The following is a 21,322-nucleotide window of genomic DNA, read 5'->3' on the forward strand; positions in this document are numbered from 1 at the left end:
CGTTTGGACAGAAACTGCATTATGGCATCCACTAATTAAAAGCCTTGAAGTTTTTTATTGGTCCATTCTTCATCACGTTGCCAATTAAAGAACTACAAATGTAATTTCGCATAATCTTTAAAAATCGCTGTAATGTAATTAAGAATGCAATACCAACAGACCAATACTATAATTTCAAATATCAATTTTGTTAAAATTTATGTAATTTTGCCCTTTTGAGCAGAGGCTTTTCTTACATCGATTTTTTTTAAAAATTGCACCAGACTAGAACACAGAAGCGCTTGATACAGCGATTTTATAATAAAAAAATGACGCTTCCCAGATAATGGAATTTCTGTGGTATTTGACCGCCAAAGCGAAGTTTACGCCTCAATTATCAGTAGCTCACAGGCAAGAAAGAATAAATGTAAAATGTTATTTTTTTGGTTAACTTACTGCGCCTTTTATCCAGCATTTGTAGGCCTCCTGTATCTAACATCCCCGTAGTTTTAGTACTAGATATATATCATCAAATTCCAGTGGCCTCTTTCTTATTCGCTGTGCTGCTGGTGTTCGCTAGGAACCTTGTCTTTTGGAGCGAAAAGAGAGACTAGTATCTTAGCTCATCGAAATATAAAAAAAGAGGCTAGTATCTTAGCTCATCGAAATATAAAAAAAGAGGCTAGTATCTTAGCTCAGCGAAATATAAAAAAGAGGCTAGTATCTTAGCTCAGCGAAATATAAAAAAGAGGCCTCTGTTAACAAGGAAATAATCAAACTGACCAAACCCTTTGTATAGTAATGATCATATTTTAGATCTTTGTACATTTATATTTTAATTATGAAAAAGTAATGTTTAGAATATAGTTATTGCCTTGACATTTGTGCATTGCATATGCGCTTGAACATTTTGTATGATTCTTAAAACACTCCTTCAAATCATCCTGTGTTGTTTGATTGTTTTGCCTTTTCGGGTTTCCTGTGGTTGCGTGTAACTGCTGCAGAGACTGCGTGATGGCCTCCTACACCCGTCCGTTTTCAGACCCAACATCTGTTGATCAGTTTTATTTTTTTTCGTTTGTGACAATTTTTTGGGGGGTTTTTGTTTATCTTTAAAACTATGTTAAAACCCTAAGCGGTTAAGAGTTTCTCTAGAGGGACTAAACCCCTTTCTGGGCCACAATGTTAATAGCTTTATTGAGAAAACATTCTATATTTCATTTTCCCGAAGGATCAAGAGAGAATGACCCATATCCCGGTTCACCTGTGGTGAACGTTCTAAAATGCAGAATAAAATTGCGCTCATAGCAACAACCCGTTATTATTGCTATTGATCATTAGCGTAATTCTCTTCCTAATAATTCATTAATTCTTATATACACTAAAATTTAAGAACTTCGTTAAGAACATATTTAGCCTATATTCAGCATATGTAATATAGCCACCGGGATTTTACCTACCGGGACCGGAATTTTGCGAAAATAACGGTCGGAAAACGAGAATCGGGCCTCCCTTCATGACCCCGTAGAAAGGAAGTCGAGAATAAATGCTTTCCAACGTAACAACGTGCAGTTGGAAAGCGTTTTCGTTACGGTTCTGAGTATGTTTTATCACATTACGTGATCTTTTGTTTAAATATAACAACAATTTTTTATTTTGTAAGATTACGTAACTACATATCGTATATTTGCGGTAGAGATATGATAATTATTTCATCTCGCATGTTGGACGCTAGTACCACTGTGTAACCAAACTTCATGGTATATTATATTAATGACTTAATTATCGAGGCTATGTAATCAACACATGCGATCGAGGAATACGTTCCCGGTTTTTTGCCTATAGAGTTTTATCCGGGTTTTCGTATCGGGCGTGTGATTTTGAAGTTGTATTTTCATAAGATTATTGATATTTTTGAATTGTTTAATTGCACTTGCAGTAATATGTTAGGTATTATAATTTTTAAGTTAAGAATATTATCTGCATTGTATTTATATACCACGTTTGATTTCTAATAAAATGTGAAGTGGTACCAGTTCGTAGCAAGGAAGTCGAGAATAGCGCTTTACAGCAAGACTCACCTCTTACCTGTCAGCAAGTGTTAGTAAGACGTCACGTTTTGCGCATACGTGCTTTTCGTCCTTTGTATAAACTTGACATTTCGAGATAAACATAAATACCACACTCGAATAAATGGGCGGGCCTTTTTAAGTGAGTAATCACAGGCGATTTGTCCGTCTCTGATGCTTCTATTTGATTTGATTCAAGAATGAATGTTTTTAGATAATGAATTTTTTTAACACATTCGTTCGATCTTGGGGAGGTAGAGCTGGCTTTGCTGAGTAAAAAAAATGTTCATATACGACAAGCTGTAATTTTATTGGAAAATGAACAATATTCACACCTCGACACAAAGAACGAGAAGAATAGAGACAAAAGAACTCCTTTGTAGAACAAAGATAATAGAAGACAAAGCAGGTGCGTAATTACTCCTTTATACGAAGGTCGAATACGTGACACAATTCTCACGAGTGCTATTTGAGAATTTGTAAACTATCCGACACTGCATCCATTGTGTCATCGCATAAGATTGGGGATAAATTTGGCGATTCAACAATGGTCTCAAAGCAATGGTCGCAGTGCGAATTGTACCAGGGTGGGAGGGAGGGTAGTTGTAATGCCACCTTACCCCACTCCGCCACCTCAGCACTCACGTGCTAATCACTCTGACCTTGGCATGCTTCCTCTGCTTCTGTAGTTAAGCACACTGTGTTAATTTATTCATGGTTGTAGATCTTATAAGCGCTGACCGTAATGTATGCAGCGCGAATAGTTCCGCTATTCAATACCGGAGGGTATAAAAAGCCCAGTGTTGACTTCACGAATTGTATCTACAAGGCTTTGGCTTACTCCATATCCATATCGACAAGAGTGAAACAAAACGTCTTTTAAGAAAGCTTCGCGTACAAAGATGCAGTTGGTGCTTGGCTTGCTTGCCCTGTCTTTTGCGGCGGGCCTGCAATCTGCTGAAGGTAGTGTACAGTCTTTACATTTCTTAAGTTTCTCCTGGATAGTTTAAATCTTTCTCGCATAGCTTTATAACGTGAGGTCTTAGGACATCGTATATGCTAGTCGGTTCTTATTCAGACTTATTTGGAAATGATTTGTTTTCGAATGGGAATTCTTTCTATTTGGATTGCGAAGAAATGATACATTTTCTCGCACCGTTGCCCAATTGCACCTCGGTCTTCACGCGCGGCCACAGAAAAATATTCCGTGCCAACGGAAAAAATACCGTGAAAAAAAATCCTCTTCAACGCCCGTGCCCACGAGTTTGAAGACCTAAGTTTACGTTTTCCCGTGGACGGCCACATATTCGAAAAGAAAACCTTTCCGAATAACCCGAAATAAGAGCGGGCTAGCAGGCTGCTTTTAGTAAAAAAAGGATAACAAGTATACAACAGGACTGTTACATTGTTACAAGTGAGCCATGTAATTTTTGTGCGGTATGTCATTCTTTTAATTTTAACGAGTTATTTTCTATTTCATTCTTTGGCAGGTGCAAAGTACGATGTGCTATCCTGCAATTCCTTCAACTTAGCGAATAACCAATACGAACAAAATGCAGACCACGGCTCATGGCCAGCCAGCGGCTTCTGTCGTGCAATTCGTAACCAGATCCTCCCTGTCGGCGCACACTATTCCTACGAGGCTTTGGTGTCGCTGTATAACGTGAGGGGGAGGGGCGGGGTGAATTTTGGTCATCTTGGATTGGCTTACAATGCGCTGGATGCGAACAACTTCGATTTCGTGTACTTTCGGTAAGTGCATCTTTATATACCCATTTAAAAAAATTGGTAATGATTAGTGCAAACGGCAAATGTCGATTGGAGTTACAGTTCCACTACTTCTAAGTACTATGTCTTATATGGTATCATATTATATATATATATTTTTTTATTATATTTAAAGGCAATGGATTTATAGCTCTTGCATAGCTAGAGTTTTTTTCAGTCGTGGAACTGCCATTTGCCATTCGCCGGTTGCACTGACAACGTTTTTCTAATAAGATTTATGTGCAGATTATTGATATTGCAAACTGTTTACTTGATTGTATTTTTAAATATGATTGCATGTTTCGTTATTATAATATATTTGATAATTATTGTGCTCGTGATAAAGGAAAATAATTTTGTCGAAAGAATAACAAAATATTAAAGAATGATAGCTCAGTGCCAGCTTAAATAATCTATACTTTTCGATTTTTGAATCGTTCCAGTCCTCACTCCTCTGGGGGCTGCTTCCAAACTGGTTACGTCATCAACGGAATCCCAACATTCCCCGCGGACTCAGTGTCCAGTGCTTGCCCAAGCGGACCTCCGAGGGGTGGAGCATGGTTCCAGGCAAAGGTTCTCGTCCAGGGTACCAAAGCTCGCATATTCCTGGACAACAAACTAATCCGAGAAGTTTCTACCCATTACCGACCATATGGACGCGCAGGCGTCATCGTCGCGAACGGTTACAAAAATGTTATCTACTTTAAAAACTTCGAGATAAAAGGCATCTCAAAATCCTACCCCTTCCCGGCGAGGTCTTGTATGGCGACACACACTCTTCCTGGATATTACTTGCTGGACGCGGACCATGGCTCCTGGCCGCGAAGCGGGTTTTGCAGAACATTACTTAAACCTGCTTTACCTGGTTCCTCTTATCGGGTGTCGGCGAAGTTCTTGAATCTGATCGGGCGTGACGGTGTTAATTTTGGACATCTTGGACTGATGTTCAATGCAAAGGACATTAACAATTTCGATTTCGTCTATTTTAGGTAAGTCGAGACGGCGATGCGCTTTTATTGATAAAGATATTTAAAATATCTCGCATGATAGCAGCATTTCAACAAAACATTTTTTATGTCAAGCAAATTATTGGACATTTCATGTGCATAATTTTTACTTTCAGTTTGCACTCACAGACTTGATGAGTTAAATTTATTTCAAAATGGTCGCCTGCAATGTTACGTGAATGGGAATTCTCGACGTACACAGTTTTTGGTAAAAAAAGGAAACAATGATTTTAGCGAACTCCAAAAAATATTATCTTATGTCAACACTTGTCTCCTTTTTAAATTCTGACGATAACAATCATCTACTCATCTTCAGGCCACACTCTGCTGGGGGCTGCTATCAAACAGGATATGTCGTCAACGGGGTCCCTAATCTTAGTGGTGCTTCCTCAGGGCCATGCTCTGGTGGCCCCCCATCAGGCGGAAAATGGTTCAGCGCGCATGTTGACGTCATCGGAACACGCGGCAAAATCTTCCTCGGAGAGATCCTGGTAGCGACTATCACAACCCATTTTCCCGCCAAACTACAAGGTGGTGTCATCGTTGCCAATGGTTACAAAAATGTCATATACTTTAAAGAGTATAAAATGAAGAAGCTGTCGGATGGGCTCCCATTCCCTTCACGGTCTTGTCGAGCCACGTTACGAGGGCCTGGGTACTATGAGCTGGATGCTGCGCATGGCACGTGGCCTGCTAGCGGGTTCTGCAGAGTGCTCATGCCAAAAAGTCTTCATACTAAAGAGTACAGTGTGTCTGTTGACTTGTATAACGTGGTTGGCTGGAAAGGCGTTAACTCTGGGCACTTGGGTCTTATGTATAACGCCAAAGACATCGACAACTTTGAATTTGTGTATTTCAGGTGAGTTCAACAAATTTGTTTTACTCCATTTTTACGTGCGCATCACATGCCCAATACAAAACAATTACGTGATTATCACATGATAGAATAACCATAGCCAGTATGAAGCGCGCTGGCAGTTGCCTCGTTCTATAGCAAGATCGTGAATAAAAAACTCTGTCTCACTTCGCACTCGGGCTTTTACACCTACAATGCCTTTGCCTTGTTACACCTTTTGATTAGAGCTCACAAAATGGTTATGGATGCATCACATTGTTGATATAGTCGAATGAGCCCCTCTGACAACACTTATGTCAAACGCAATAACCACTTTCCTCCCCACGTGCTTGTTACCCTTTTACACGTGATGATCACGTGTACTCTCTTATCTCAGACCCCATTGGGTGGCCGGTTGCTACCAGACCGGATATGTGAAGAATGGGGTTCCTGTGTTTGACAATCTCGCAGTTAACCGCCCGTGTGTTAATGGACCACCAAAAGGACAGACTTGGTTTACTGCAAAGGTAAGTACATTTGTGTGTCATGCAACTATGCCACTACATTGTGATATTTAGGAAATATGTGGTCGGATCCCCTAATACTTTCCTTAGAAACCGCTGCTGATAAGGGTAGGATAACATTCTTGAAAGTCATTTGGGGCTTAAATCAGGGGCGTAGGCAGGGCAAAGGGGGCCCGGGCCCCCCTTCTCAGGCCCGAACCCAGGGGGAGTGCAAGGGGTGCGAACGCATTCCATCCCTATCCCCTCCCCTCCCCTCCCCACACAACAGCCGAAGGTCTACTTTGGGTTATCAATAGACGTGCTATCTGTAGACAACACTTAAAGCATAAGCTTGATCACTCTCGTAGCCAAATCCGACAATAAACTTTCTGTGGATATACTGCAAAGGTATTTAAAATTGCTTTTTGTGTCCTCCCCCCTCCCCCGGGAAGGGAAAAACTAGGTCCATTTTTTTTTTTTGGATTTCGCATCCCCCCAAAGAAAAATCCTGGGTACGGGCCTGCTTCTAGCAGCCAAAAATACAGTGAATGTATGAAACATTATCTAAAACACAAGAGACAATGCCTTGAAAAGGCCTTTTGGGCCCACTCTTGTTAAAAATCCTGGCTACGCCGATGAAAATGCTTTCACACTAAGCGCAAAAATTTATCAGGTGTGAAGCCTTTAAATGGGGAATGGAATTGCTTTCACGTATCGCTAAAGCCTTGATATAATTTGTTTCAGGTCAGTGTTGAAGGAGCATCGGTAAAAATCTACAGAGATAATGTATATCTCAGCTCAGTCCCTACGCGCTTCACTCCCACACCAAAAGGTGGTGTCATTGTCGCCAATGGTTACCAGAACGTCATCTACTACAGAGACTTCAGACTCCGCCCACTCAACCAGCCAATACCGTTCCTTACCACTCAGTGCATTAGTGCAGCTCAGAAAGGCAGCGGTTATACACTTCATGGTACAAACGGCGCATGGCCTGGGAGCGGGTTCTGCCGTGCGCTGTACGACGAGGTAATTGCAGGCTCAGGTTATACAATCTCTGCTGATTTCTACAACGTTCGCGGAAAATCTAGTAGCCAGTCTTCTGGAGTTGGACATCTTGGAATAATGTTCAACGCAAAGGACCTGAACAATTTCGACTTCATTTACTTCAGGTAAGGCCTATTTACCGGTTCAAAAAGTGGTTACAATTCTTATTTTCAACTCCTGTCACTGAAATTTTTATGGCTAATGTTATAAAAAAACTCACTCCTTTGTTATTGTTTATCATTGAAAATACAGTGATTTATTCGCATGGAAACTTCAAAATAACAATCTAGGAATAAAGTATAATATGCTTTAGATATTTGATTTAAAATATCTTGATTACTTGCTTGAATTAGCCGATGGAAATGGATGCTTTGTGTGAATCGACATTGAGCGGGATCCTAAAATAGCGGCGTGGAGCCATTTATGCCAGCCAGTAACTTTTGCGGTAGATCTTTGTATCCCTTGGTTCAAGAAAGAGATCATCCTAGATAGTCGCAGTCTTGAATCATACTAACTTGTGTGTCTTCATTGTGTGTTCCAGGCCCCACTGGGTCAACGGCTGCGTACAACCCGGATATGTCCAGACCAATGTCGTCCACACTACGTCCACGTTCCCATGCTCTAACGGCCCTCCAGCCACAGGAACCTGGTTCAACATCAAAGTTGTCGTGGCCGGAAGTCAGGCTCGTGTCTATAGAGACGGAGTTCTCGTGCGCACCATTTCCGGTCACTTTTCCGCTCTCGCAAGTGGTGGCGTGGTCGTTGCCAATGGTTATGACAACGTTATTGAATTCAAGAATTTTAATGTCGTGAAAAACTAGGCATGCAGTTGTAATGGTACTTGGCCCTAGCCTTTAGTACAAATATTAAACAAAAGAAACCAATCCCGAACGCTGTTTTTCTTATCCATGCAACACCTCTTCCCCCTTCCCCCTTCCCCCTTCCCCCTTCCCCCTCCCCCCCAGTAACTCCGAGGAAGGTGAATTCCTCCTCCCTCCACTCAAAAAAGGGATGTAAGTGCGCTCATCCATATAAAGAATAAACGGTCTTCCAGGAGCATTGAACATGCAATTTTGCGAATTTATTTCTTGATTACCATCATCTTTATCATTTCCTTGATGGTAATTTTTAACGACTCTTGACTAACAAAAGGCTTACAATGGCGTAAACGTTTTCCTACACAAAGGTGAACGTTGACATAAAAATAATAATAACAAGTAAAGACAGATCTTTAAGTCGTTTAGCAAAAGATAAAGTTGAATAAACTAAAATAATTCAGTATCGATCAATATTTTATTAACCCATAAATTAACACAGCCAAAATATACTGATGCTATGATTGGGCTTATTATATGCAAATTGCACTGTAATAAATGTTCTTTACTTCATAATTTGGTTGGTGGTAAGGGGCCACAGGGATCCCAAAACAAATAATATTATAACAGCACTTACACGTCACATGATTTTTAAGGGTTAATTCAAGCCAAAATAAACACAGAAATGGCTGTACTCCTCACGACAGAGAACGACTAAAAAAATTGTCGACCTAGTGAGTTCAAAGTATTCTATATTTGATATATTTTATGCGTTTTGCGAATTTGCACCCAGTCAACCATGATAAGTGCAACTTTCACGGCTGGTCGCTTTGTGGCTTATTTAGCTTAAATTCTATTGTTTTATTAAGAACCTTGTTTATATGAAAGCCCAAAGATTTCACCATATTTTAGAAACATGCTAAGAACATGTCGAGGATCAGATAGCAGTAAAACATTAATTTAATAATGATGCATTTTAAAACGTAGAATCAAGTTATGTTCATGATGACAATCTATCGATCACTCGTGTAATTGTGTTTGTAGTACTTTGAGTTTTCTATTCTTATATACTCAGAACACTGAAACCTAGCCGCGCGCCTCTATTAAATATTATACGATCGAAATGCATGTCATACGCTGTGCTTGTTGTAAAAGTTTATTTCCTGCCACGCCCAGTTTTTGTCATAACTGTATCCATGGAAACAGCAATTTTTGAAGTAAAAATCTAATTTCTGCTTCAAATTTCAATAAAATTAAGAACGAGTAAGACTATCAGACATGTTTTGTGAAAACGATAAAAAATGACCATGCCTATAAGTAGAGTTTGTATCCCCGAAACACGCCACTTATTTAGAATCAGTATACGGGCGAGTTGAAGTAGATATGTATCGTTGATTTGAAGAAATTAGGTTTTTAATTGGAGGAAGAGGGTTTTTCCCGCAACGAAAAGCAAAATCTAAAAAAATTACCAAATTATTAATTATGAATTTTTAAATGGATGGAAAAGCCTTCTTATTTCCTCCAGAAACCATGACGCTTGTTATATATCAATTCCAGCTTTTATGTTTAAATTCAAGCTGTTATTTTTTTTTTTTTTTTTTTTTTTTTTGGCTTTGAGGCACTAAAGTCATCATAGAGAAACTAAAAAAAAACGGATGTGTTGCGATAAAAAAAATGTTTGGGAAAATCTCAGACCGTCCCTATTTATGACAGGGTAGTTTTAAGAGTATCTATTTTGAAGATTTTGGACCTCATCATAAACCAGTTTTTGTGAGAATGTCCATACATTCTCTGTATTCATCCGCATTGCCTGTCTTGTTTTTTTTTCGCATATTAGCTGTGTTTCATCCGATTTTACAAGATTTCTGTCCAAGTTGGGTTGACAGCTATGACATATGTACTAGAAATAAAACCAAAAGTGATTTTTAATTCATTTCAATGAATGATTGGTCAAATTCTAACAAAGATTAGCAAGGCTTAAATGAATTACTTTGGAGAAAGAAATAGAGAACTGGTTTCATAAAACCTTAAAGAAATTGAGAGCTGGTCTCCGAAAACCCTGAGTATTAGTAATTTGTGAAAAACAACATATATTCGATAAACACTTGAAATTTGAATCGACCATTCTTGAATTCCGTTTTGATTTAAAAAAAAGGTGCACATACATATTAGGACCTTGAGGATCTGTTATTACCTAAAAAAATATGCCTTGTTTTTATACCACCTACAAAAAAATTCAATATAACCCTGGGTACCTCAATGTTTTCTTACAAACCTTAAAAAAACTTTTTTTTCACTCATGTCACAATTTAATGTGGCCCAAAAGTAAAATTCAGGTTTCATAAAAAAGGCAAGACTCGACAAGACAGCTTTTTTGTAGAGGAGCAATTTCTCAAAAGCAATAGTTTTTTTCCCTCTGCAGCTTTTCCTATAAAAGCTCTTTCAACCTCTGGCTCATCAGATCATAGAGCTTATGAGACAGCAAAGTTCATATGATAATTTTCTGTAATGGGTATCATTTTAGAAAATTCTAGTTGGGACTATTTTTAGTTTTAGGTTTTATGAATTAGGTTTTTGTGGTATAATATTTGTATCCTATTTTTAGTTTTAGGTTTTTTTGAATTAGGTTTTTGTGGTATAATATTTGTATCGTAAGGAAATTACCAGTTTTTATTTTCTTAAATGCTTTTCTCCAAACTTCTTCAGGTTAATCTCAGCCAGAGATTCTGAAATCAAGCTGAGACACAAGCTGCTGGCTAAGAGGCATGACCCAGGGCAGGATGTACCTATAAGGCATTGGTATTTAATGTAGGTCACCAAAAATAAACATATATATAGTAACAAAAAGTAAGACAATATTTTAATGGAAAAATTGTTCTAAAAAAATGAGTTATAAAAGTAAAAAAAAAAAAACATTTTTCATGTTAGCCTGACAGGTTCTTGTATAATGTGTGGTTAGTGACAGTTAGGCTATTAAGGTTCATAAATAGTCTCTTGCTATTACAATGACTCATGGTAAAGTAATTGAGGTAGTAATTAATAATAAAAAACAAAAATAGGTCTCCTATATGATCCCTTGAGATCATATTTAAAACTATTTAGAAATAAATTTTCCTATTTTAACCTATTTCAAATTCTAATTTGATAATTTTAGGTTAACAGGTTCATTTTAGGTTCTTATATTTTTTCAAATATGTTGGAGTGCTTTTAATCCACCCTTAGCAAAGTTACATTCTAAAGCACAAGAGGGAAGGTTAATAAAGATATTTTCCAATATTTGAATTGCTTACTTTAAAACTTACACAAGAGAAAGAAAATGATAAAGCCCTACCTTTGCAAGTTAAGTAAAGTAATTTAAAGAAGTAAAAGGAATTTGAACAGTACAGGCAGTGAATGAGTACTTTCGCCTCAAATTCACTATGATAGTGTGATTTGCTGATATACTTATTAATGTATAGGAATTTGATATGTATTTGTTTATTGTTTTTAATTTTGAAGAGAATAAAATAGCACCCAGTTTTTTGTGAGGAACTTTAATTGATCCTCATTTTAAAATAAATATGACCTCCCTTCACACCTGAAAGCCTTCCCTGTTATTCAAAGCACAAATTAATTTTGCTAATATTGCTGTATCAGTTGTCTATCAAGTATAGTTTAGTTAATTATATCCTTAGTAATGTCAATAAATACTTTTTTTACCTAGAACAAAAAAACATATTTGTTCTAGGTATTCCCAAGGAGGATTGGGAGGACACCTTTTAATGATAATTGCAGTATTTATAGAACATGCAATCTTTATATGTTTTACATATGGTGTCGTTTTTGTGGGTGGTGGAACATGGTGCATAATAAAAGTGCAAGGAAGGGGGGTTCTACACAAGTTTATGCTGAAAAAAGTCATGCTGGCTCCGCTTTTAGGCAGTGCCTAAATCTATATATTACGTCTTTCTCCACTCGAATTGATCGCAGAAATGTCTTCTTTCGCTAATCCTCCACAGACAGACGATAAGATATATTCACTAAAGAACTTCTCTTGAATGTAAATAAGTTAAGCTGGTTTTGCAGGTAAATTCCTACACTGGCTTGTCATTTTTCTTCGTATGAACAGAAGATTTGATGATTTTTCTATCCCAAATAAAATGTTCCTATCCCAAATAAAATTTTGATAGCAAACTTGAAATTGTCTCGAGCGTGGCGGGAAATTGTCAAAACACAGGGAATTTGAAACCGATTTTCCGTAAAGTCAATGATTCTAGATAAAATGGCAAATAAAATGCCGTTTTAGTGTGAAATAACAGTTTTCGATGGTCATTTTACAAATCAACTCATTATTTAGAGCTTTGAAGGTGAGCGGTCCGGTATCGCGGGGTCCGGATCGTAGGATACCGGACCTAAAGAGAGCCAATCAGAGCGCGCGATTTGATGGACACCGGACCCCGAAAAAAATAAAAGGGGCATCTAGCACGCATAACACAACGAACGCTCAAAGGTTAAAACTAGTTTTATTGTTATAAAAAATACTATCATAGCATTATCATAAATGCAGATACAATTATTAAAAATACTAAAAATTGTATTATCTGGTGCAAGTTCCTCACATTCGATCAGATAAATTCTCAAAATGAAAAGGAAAAACGGCTTAGTTTGGGTAAATAGCTTTTAAACCTTCTTGAACTATAAACAATCATAATCTTATGTCGTTCTTATTAGAGATGTCAACTTGGTTAATTAATATCTCTTTATGATGACGTCATACATGTTTACCAAATGCATACCGCTGACAATGTTGTTTTTCTTGTCAAAAAGGTGTTTTTGCGGCGAAGGGTTGAATTCAAAAGTAAAAAAAAGTCGAAATCACGTCAAAACACACGACTCTATAATTAACTGATTCTGATTAACTAAAATCTGTGGTATCTTATGTAGTAAATACTTTAAAGTATAATCATAAGAAATCATAAGAAAAAGAGAGACAAATTAAAATGCATGTGCAAAAAGGAAACCCCACTATATCAGATATATATACCTGGGAGCTGGTAAAAAGCTAGACGCCGCAACGAGGCTTAGAACATGGCGGAAAAGTACTCTGTCACAGCCTCGGCCACCACACGGAACACCACTTACACATGCCCTAGCCGCAAGCAAGTATATATTTGTCTATTCTACAAAGATTTCGGTAAACAATTCGAAAAATCTTCTTCTTCACTTGAGATATTGAGGCATTGAGATATTGTAATTGTTGCCATGTGGGATTGTACCTTGATTTGTTAACAAGTAACTTTGTCCTTTTAGCTGCGCTCCAAGCAGGATGAAGAGCGAAAAGGACTTGTGGACATGAGGAGTGAGATCAAGGCCTTCCTGCAAGTGGACAAAGAGGTGATGCATAAGCACTTTACCCCACATGTCACCGTGGTTATGGTTCATGGTTCCGTTATTGCTTTTTTGTTATTGTTGGTGTTTTAGTCTGAATAAATAAATGTGTGGGCAGCTGTTTTTTTTTTTTTTTTTCATTGTGCCGTTTTCTCTACTGTAAGCGTGTTATCTTTGTTGTTGTTGCTCTTGAAGGGTTTTCATTTCTATTCCTGTTCCTGCTGTTAGCGTTGTCATGTTCTGATTATATATATATATATATATATAAAATGATGGTTGAAGGCTTTCATAGAAAGTGCTCAATACTCGAAAGTAGAGCGGTGTATAGTGTTGGTTTGAGAAAAATACAAACTACATAGGTTTCCCTACAGGTCTGTTTCGTGGTTGCCCACTCATCAGGGGATTTTATATATATATATATATAGTGTTGGTTTGAGAAAAATACAAACTACATAGGTTTCCCTACAGGTCTGTTTCGTGGTTGCCCACTCATCAGGGGATTTAATGAGAATATTCCTACCATCGTATATATACTTTTAACATTGAAATTTACATAATAATAGACTGATAGTTTTAGCTAGGGCGGTAAGAGGAACAATAGCGAGTTACATTAAATATGCGGGGCGAAAACTAACAGTGCGGAACGTGTGAAAAATTGATAGCGCGAAAATTTAACGGTGACGGGATTAACAGTTCTATTTGTTTCGTAGCAGGGCTTTGTTTCTGTGGCGGCACGAGGACACGAGTTCATTGCGTTTATTTAGAGTTGATAGTTTGGGTTGGCAGATGATCGTCAGTTTTTCCTTGAGGCAGAGGTTGCAACGCTTAGTGGTACTGTTGTAGGCGGAGTGGGAAGAAAGAATGCGCCATGAAATAAAGTACTCAATCATGTTGTCCTTGAGAGTCCAGACGTGTTTGCTGAGTTCGGTGGAGTTTCTGTGTTTGGCGTGTCGGAATGATGCGGTGTGGTTTCTGTACCTGGTCTTGAAGCTGTTTTCAGTGAGCCCATCATTATATATATATATATATATATATATTTTTGTTGTGGCATTGATATTTTGCCATTGCTGCTTATTTTCGACCATGATTATGACCTGAGCTTTGGTTACAGTTCAGTATATATATATATATATATACAGTTCAGTATTCTAACTTAACAGGTAGGGAGAATGACATAATGATGGTATGAAACAGCTGGTCCTACGTACTTATGTTCACTTATAAATTTTCTCTTATTATTATTTTTTTCTCCACAAGCCTCACAAGGGTTCATATAGCTTACATGGTCAACAAGGGGACTTTATTCATGGCACAGAAAAAGCAGGATACCTAATGAAGAGAAGCGAAGGGTGAGATTGACAGGGGATTATTTTCTTTCAAAGTTTATGACTACACCCTCCCACACCAGATTTCCCACCATTTTGAATCCAATTGTGAAGGGCTGACCAAAAGGTTATTTCTTTGCAAAGAATAATAGAACCAACACAGCAAGCTACCCAGCTAGGGATCTGTGTCCTGTGAATGAAATTACACCTATGACTGCTGAAAATGTAGGGAAGGAATGACCAAAAGTTTATTTCTTTGCAAAGAATAATAGAACCAACACAGCAAGCTACCCAGCTAGGGATCTGTGTCCTGTGAATGGAATTACACCTATGACTGCTGAAAATGTAGGGAAGGAATGATTGGTAAAAGGTAAAAGTTAGCTACTACCATCTGACATGCTCTTCCGTCTACAGACTTCGCAAGATGTGGCAGAAGCGCTACTGCAGCATACGTGATGGACACTTCACCCTGGCACACTCACCGGTTCGTACTTCACTGGGGATAGCGATGGGGACTTGTAGCTCATCTAAAGGCTAAGGGCGGGATTAGTGGCTCATCTAGGGGATACGCCGTTGGGACTTGTAGCTCATCTAGGGGCTAGTGGTCGGGGACTCGTAGCTAATCTTTTATCATTTTACATTGTTTTAGACGACTCCACCTACACAAAAATTAAACCTTCTTCTCTGTCAAGTAAAGGTAAGTATCATAAAAGCTATTTTCTTTCAGCCTTAGTTTTTTAGCCGTCAATGATATACATTTTGTATTTTTGTTTTGAAGAAACACTTACATACTGCATGTTAATTCTTAAGGGAGGGGAGTAGAAGAGGAGCAGCCTATACACAGTAGCTTTGCAAGATGATATCCACCCTATCCTTACTTTGGTCAAATCACTAGCTAGTGGTCTATCATAAATGCTTCATTTTGATTGGTTGACCTACTAGTAGGCTATCATCAATGCTGCATTCTGATTGGTTGACCTACTAGTAGGCTATCATCAATGCTGCAATCTGATTGGTTGACCTGCTAGTAGGCTATCATCAATGCTGCAATCTGATTGGTTGACCTACTAGTAGGCTATCATCTATGCTGCATTCTGATTGGTTGACCTGCTAGTAGGCAATAATCAATGCTGCAATCTGATTGGTTGACCTACTAGTAGGCTATCATCTATGCTGCATTCTGATTGGTTGACCTGCTAGTATGCTATCATCAATGCTGCAATCTTATTGGTTGACCTACTAGTAGGCTATCATCAATGCTGCAATCTGGTTGGTTGACCTACTAGTAGGCTATCATCAATGCTGCAATCTGATTGGTTGACCTGCTAGTAGGCTATCATCAATGCTGCAATCTGATTGGTTGACCTACTAGTAGGCTATCATCTATGCTGCATTCTGATTGGTTGACCTGCTAGTAGGCAATCATCAATGCTGCAATCTGATTGGTTGACCTACTAGTAGGCTATCATCTATGCTGCATTCTGATTGGTTGACCTGCTAGTATGCTATCATCAATGCTGCAATCTTATTGGTTGACCTACTAGTAGGCTATCATCAATGCTGCAATCTGATTGGTTGACCTACTAGTAGGCTATCATCAATGCTGCAATCTGATTGGTTGACCTACTAGTAGACTATCATCAATGCTGCAATCTGATTGGTGGACTTACTAGTAAGCTATAAGTCAAAGCCCATCAGTAGCGAAAAGTGCTGGATTTAAAAGCCGCTTGGATTTCCAAATTGACCTGCAAGTGTGACTAAATCAATGATTTCTTTTGAACTCACGGTCTCTGAGACAATAGTCCATTCAGCCTTCTGACTTCTGGAAGAATTGTTAGAAACACATAGTGATGAGAACATTACAAAGACAAGGTGTTTATTTTTCTTATTCATCTTTTTCCCCGTCTTTCGCAGGAGGAAGGAGAGGGAAAGAAACACAACTTTTCCATCGTTTCTCGTAAGTCCGACGGATTTATTAGCAATACCATACACACTATCACTTAACTTTTGCATCTTTTTTTTACACCAGACAACAGAACGTTTCTCTTCCAAGCAGATGGTGAAGCTGACTTGGATGCCTAAGTCTAGTTGGTTACCTACCGAATATAACGTGCATGATAACAAACTGAAAGAGAACGCAACTGCTTGCTGTACTCGCGTTCAAACGGTTTTTGTGTTGCGTTTAAATTGGATTGGTTTTATTTTTGTTGCGCGTGCGCAAACATTAAAAACCGCTTGCGTCCGATTATATGCGGCTTAAAGCTGCATTGTCACCAGTTCACTTCCGGAAGTCCGACGGAAACCTCAACCGTTAAAAGACAAAATAATCTATTAGAATTCGAAATATTTAACAGGCCATCCGCTCTACATCATCAATCACATCCTCAAAAAAACCTTCCAATAGACACACTGCTTTTAATATTTTTGAAATATTTTTCGCATTTTCCGTTAAAGATCATCGAAGATTGTTACGTAAAATCGACCGGAAGTAAACTGTTGACAATGCGGCTTTAAGTTTGAAAACGGTCTTTGTTTGTTGCGTTTAAGTTTGAACGGTTTTTTATTTGTATTTTGCTTTCGTTTTCTCCCGTGCCCAAGTGAAAACCAGCCGGTATGGATTGACCGATTCACATGTCCCGAATTCTGTTTTGCTGCAGATGGGTTTCAGTTATTAGCAATAGCCGCACCCAGGCCCTTGAGAAAGCGTTCGGTGACAGCGAAAAGAATGAGGTAAGTTATTTTGATTATGATAGAGTATCCATCGCTCTATAATGGGAGAACAATAAATCATTCTACAGTCCAATGAGTCTGCAGGGATGGGCCTAACTACTATTGATGGGGATACCAACAATTATCATACACATATAATAGATATGATAGCATTAAACAGTAAAGTTCCGATATAAACCGATATAAGCGAGAAGTTAATTAGTGCATTGAGGCTAACATACATTACTGACAGAATTTTAGTCAGAACATTATGGGGTTGGGGTGGTGGTGATCCACTAAGGGGGAAGGGGGGTATCCACTTGAATCCACCAATCCAACTGTAATGTTTGAATACATGTGTTTGTTATTTCAGGCCGGCGATGATAGCTCTATATAAAAAGTTCCTGTATTGTTTAAATACTTAGTTTAAAAATGGTATTCCTGTCTCCGACTTTCTAGACTCTCGGATTGTAAGCTAAATTGGGCCTAATGACCTCCCGTTTTTGTCTTTACAAAAAAAATTAGAAATTTGCTGAGCTGAAAAAAATTCAGTGAATTGTGTATCTTTGCTTATTAGAGACAGACAACCTCTCAACGGCCGTATTAGCCTAGGCTTTGTTGGTTTTTGCCCCTTCACAACGCATAATTCAAGATGGCGGTCGTGATATTTGAACTCCGTGTTTTCGCCGAAAAAACTATAAAAGCCTACAGGTTGGCTACGGGTGAATGGAATTTCTGTGGAGTCAATACGCCATTTGCTAATATTTATCCTTTTTCAGCTGCGCCTTAGTATAGTAAAACAAGTTCAGCGGTTACCTGGCAATGATACATGCGCAGACTGTACCTCTAAAGGTGAAAATGAATTTTTTTTTTGCATTTATTTTTATTCCAGGCTGGACAAAACAAATGAAATAAGCGCAAAATCTTTTTTTTCCGTTCATGAAATTTTCATTCATGAAATTTGCACGAAGAATTGAAAATTGGGACTTTGGAAAGAGTCTGCGTAGTATTAGTCTGTTATACAGGGGTTATACTGTATTTATTTTTTTCTTTATTTTCTTTATTTTTTTTCTTTGTTTGTTTGTTTGTTTGTTTTCCCACGCTATGTCTTTCGTAAATATCATGTTTGTTTTGTACAGATCCCACATGGTTGTCGACGAACCTCGGCGTCTTGACGTGTATCGAGTGCTCAAGAGTTCATCGCGGGATGGGTGTCCACGTTTCTAGGGACCAGTCCATCACGCTCGACAATATAGCCACCGCTGAACTGCTCGTGACTAATGAGTTTTTATTTTTATTTTGGGAACCCTTTGGTTTTGTCAGACCCTCGATAATATTGTTCAACTATTGTTTGTTTAATGTTTAACCATTTAGAGTTTAACTGCGTGCAATTTGAGTAAGACACGAGGAAGTGGAGACAAGTAAAGTCCTTGTTTGGGAACTGATTGTTGTGTGGATTTATACTCTTTTTTGAATATTTGGATAATAGACTTTGATGACATGACTGAAAAACCTGGAAAACGCGCAATTCCAGATAGAGAGAGAAGACACAATTTCTTCAGTGGCTATAGGTTTCTTGTATTACGATTTTATACTGATTTTGAAAACACAAATAATGTGAGGCCAAAGTGCGCATGACCAGATTTTGGTTTTTTAAGATAATTTTTCCTTGATCATCATTGTCCTGTGAATCAGTTCGGGGACGAAAAGCTCAAATTTCAATGACACTTTACAAAAAGTCGCATCAATTTAAAAAAAGTCGTACTTGATATTTTGTTTGCTATAAGTTAATAAGTACTCATAGAAATTCTCCGCCTTATTCGATGTGAAACGGGCTTATTTGAAGCGTCACATCATGTTTTTCCGTCATGTCTACTTTGATAATTGGTTTTCATATATCCAAAGCAATACCCTAAAACTATGTAAAACCATGCTCGATCTTCAAAAATATTCTGTCATCATAATAACCCGCCATTAGAGGAGATACTGAAGAAAATCGAGTCCCGCATGGGCTGCATGGTCACTCGCTTGATACGCAGCTAATGTTTTCCTTTCTTTATGTGCGTCCATTTAATGAGAATTTCAGCTCGTGTCATCCACAAATTTTAATTTTATGTCATGATTGTAATCGGCAGATTTCATTGGACGGGAGAGAAAAGAAAGGACAGAGAAGACGTCTTTTTCTTTAATTTTCTTCTCTCCCGCCTCCTTCTGCATCCACCGCCTTGTTCTCGCGCCATTTCCCTTGGGCTAAAGCTTCGTTTTTCCGACATAAAATCACTGTCGCCCGAAACATTAATAAGTGTTAATTCCTGGACTTAGACGAAGGATGTTTCTCTTAAAGAATTATCTTCCTTGAGGATTGAGGAACTGAAAATTAACGTCTCTTGTCTGTATCTCGTAACGCAGGAATAACGCAAATGTTGTGAATATGGAAGGGAACACCCCATTACACTTCGCAGGGAAGGCCGGGAAAACAGAGGTTGCTAAAGTCTTGCTCCGCTCAGGCGCCGCCGAGAGTATACATATCGGTGAGTCAATTATAAGTGACGTCGCTACGTCACGCAAAGAGTTTCATCACGCATATTGCGTCAATAGTACATCATTTTTCAGCTTTTTCGTTACGCCTTCACGTCGACTCATGCCATCACGCACTACTTTAAAAGATTATGAAAGTATGTATTGGCTTGAATTTATTACTAAAACTGCTCATTAATTCACAGAAAACTCAAACGGTAAAACGCCTGTACAGCTAGCAAAGGAAAGAGGTCACAGCGACACACTGGAGTTGCTGAGTTATGATTACGGGTCTTATACTTTTCCATTGCCCTTAGAAAACTATTTCCTAAAAGTGAGTATAATGAATAAATAAGGCCGATCAAAGTATCGACCAAGCACTGCGATAATATGAACACCCTCTAGAAACAAACTGGAAAAATGAAAGTATAAATTGACCAATCAAAGGCCATCTAGACAACAGTTGTTTGATTTTACCAACCACAGTCCTTGGAAGTCAAACGCTAGTCCAAAGTGTACTACAGTTGTCTTGTTAGTACTATAGTTGTCTATTTTTTACCACAGTTGTCTGAAAAGTATGAACCCACCAATCAGACGTGACCTTCCCTTTTCATATCGAATACATTTCACATCACTGAGAGGTACTTAAAAATCGTGTTTATTCTTATCTTGTTTCAATCTTTTCGGCTTGAATTAACGGTAAAGCTCATAGTGTTTGGCCCAACTAAAGACCCTGTGCAGCATTGTTCAAATAATGTCCTCCCTCGCATTTTTCTGGGCCCAGAATTTTGACAAGTTTAAAGGGTGTCGATCAACCACACATTTGTTATTGGTTACATTTTGTGAATACAATTGTCTCGTTGCGTGAAAGCTTAATCCTTCACGATTAAAGCCTGGTAAAGTGTAAACGATATCTAATTGAAGGTGTCTCAATTACTTGTCTGAATTAGGGTGTAATAATAAACTCGTGTAATGGAAATGTGTAGCTCGGTAATAAGCGGGAGCATAAAATGGCGGCGTGATTCTCTTTCTTTAAACGCACTTCCTTCACCTCGCTTTCCTGGTCTCGTTGCCAAGTTATCGCACCTTCACGATAAACCTTGAGAATATAGGCTTTAACCTTTTTTTCCTTTGAGTGTGTGCGTTCCCAAGATTAGCCGTTGGGGGGAAGGGGGGGGGGGGGGGTGGGGGTGCGCAGTCATAGGTATCATATGGATAAAGCATAGTATTTAAAGATTCCTTAATATGAAATGACCCACTTTCTGGCCGCCAAGGGTGGGGGATGGGGGTGCGCACCCTGTGTACGCTCCTGGTGCCCATCCATCCCCACCAAATTATACCACAGAAATATTTTCCTCTGATTGAAAAGTAAAACACGTCACAAG

At 38.5% G+C, this 21,322-nt stretch overlaps 3 protein-coding genes across 3 annotated transcripts in view; all 3 read left to right on the forward strand.

Moving 5' to 3' along the window:
• The window catches only part of LOC125573774 (vegetative cell wall protein gp1-like), a 33,036-nt gene that overhangs the window by 7,020 nt on the left and 4,694 nt on the right, over positions 1-21,322 (forward strand). The gene's annotated exons all lie outside the window — the stretch shown is intronic.
• On the forward strand, positions 2,893-8,088 carry LOC5505442. Its single transcript, XM_048734670.1, has 7 exons — positions 2,893-3,011; positions 3,539-3,800; positions 4,259-4,804; positions 5,139-5,681; positions 6,055-6,184; positions 6,905-7,329; positions 7,746-8,088. The coding sequence occupies exons 1-7, from the start codon at positions 2,951-2,953 to the stop codon at positions 8,023-8,025; spliced, it is 2,247 nt and encodes a 748-aa protein (XP_048590627.1). The 5' UTR covers positions 2,893-2,950; the 3' UTR covers positions 8,026-8,088.
• Positions 17,261-18,861, forward strand: LOC125573856 (arf-GAP with SH3 domain, ANK repeat and PH domain-containing protein 1-like). The gene is made up of 3 exons (XM_048734673.1): positions 17,261-17,441; positions 18,200-18,272; positions 18,560-18,861. Exons 1-3 carry the CDS (start codon positions 17,343-17,345, stop codon positions 18,784-18,786), a joined length of 399 nt encoding a protein of 132 aa, XP_048590630.1. The 5' UTR covers positions 17,261-17,342; the 3' UTR covers positions 18,787-18,861.

This window comes from Nematostella vectensis, chromosome 11 (genome assembly GCF_932526225.1).
Source record: "Nematostella vectensis chromosome 11, jaNemVect1.1, whole genome shotgun sequence".
Classification (NCBI taxonomy): domain Eukaryota; kingdom Metazoa; phylum Cnidaria; class Anthozoa; order Actiniaria; family Edwardsiidae; genus Nematostella; species Nematostella vectensis.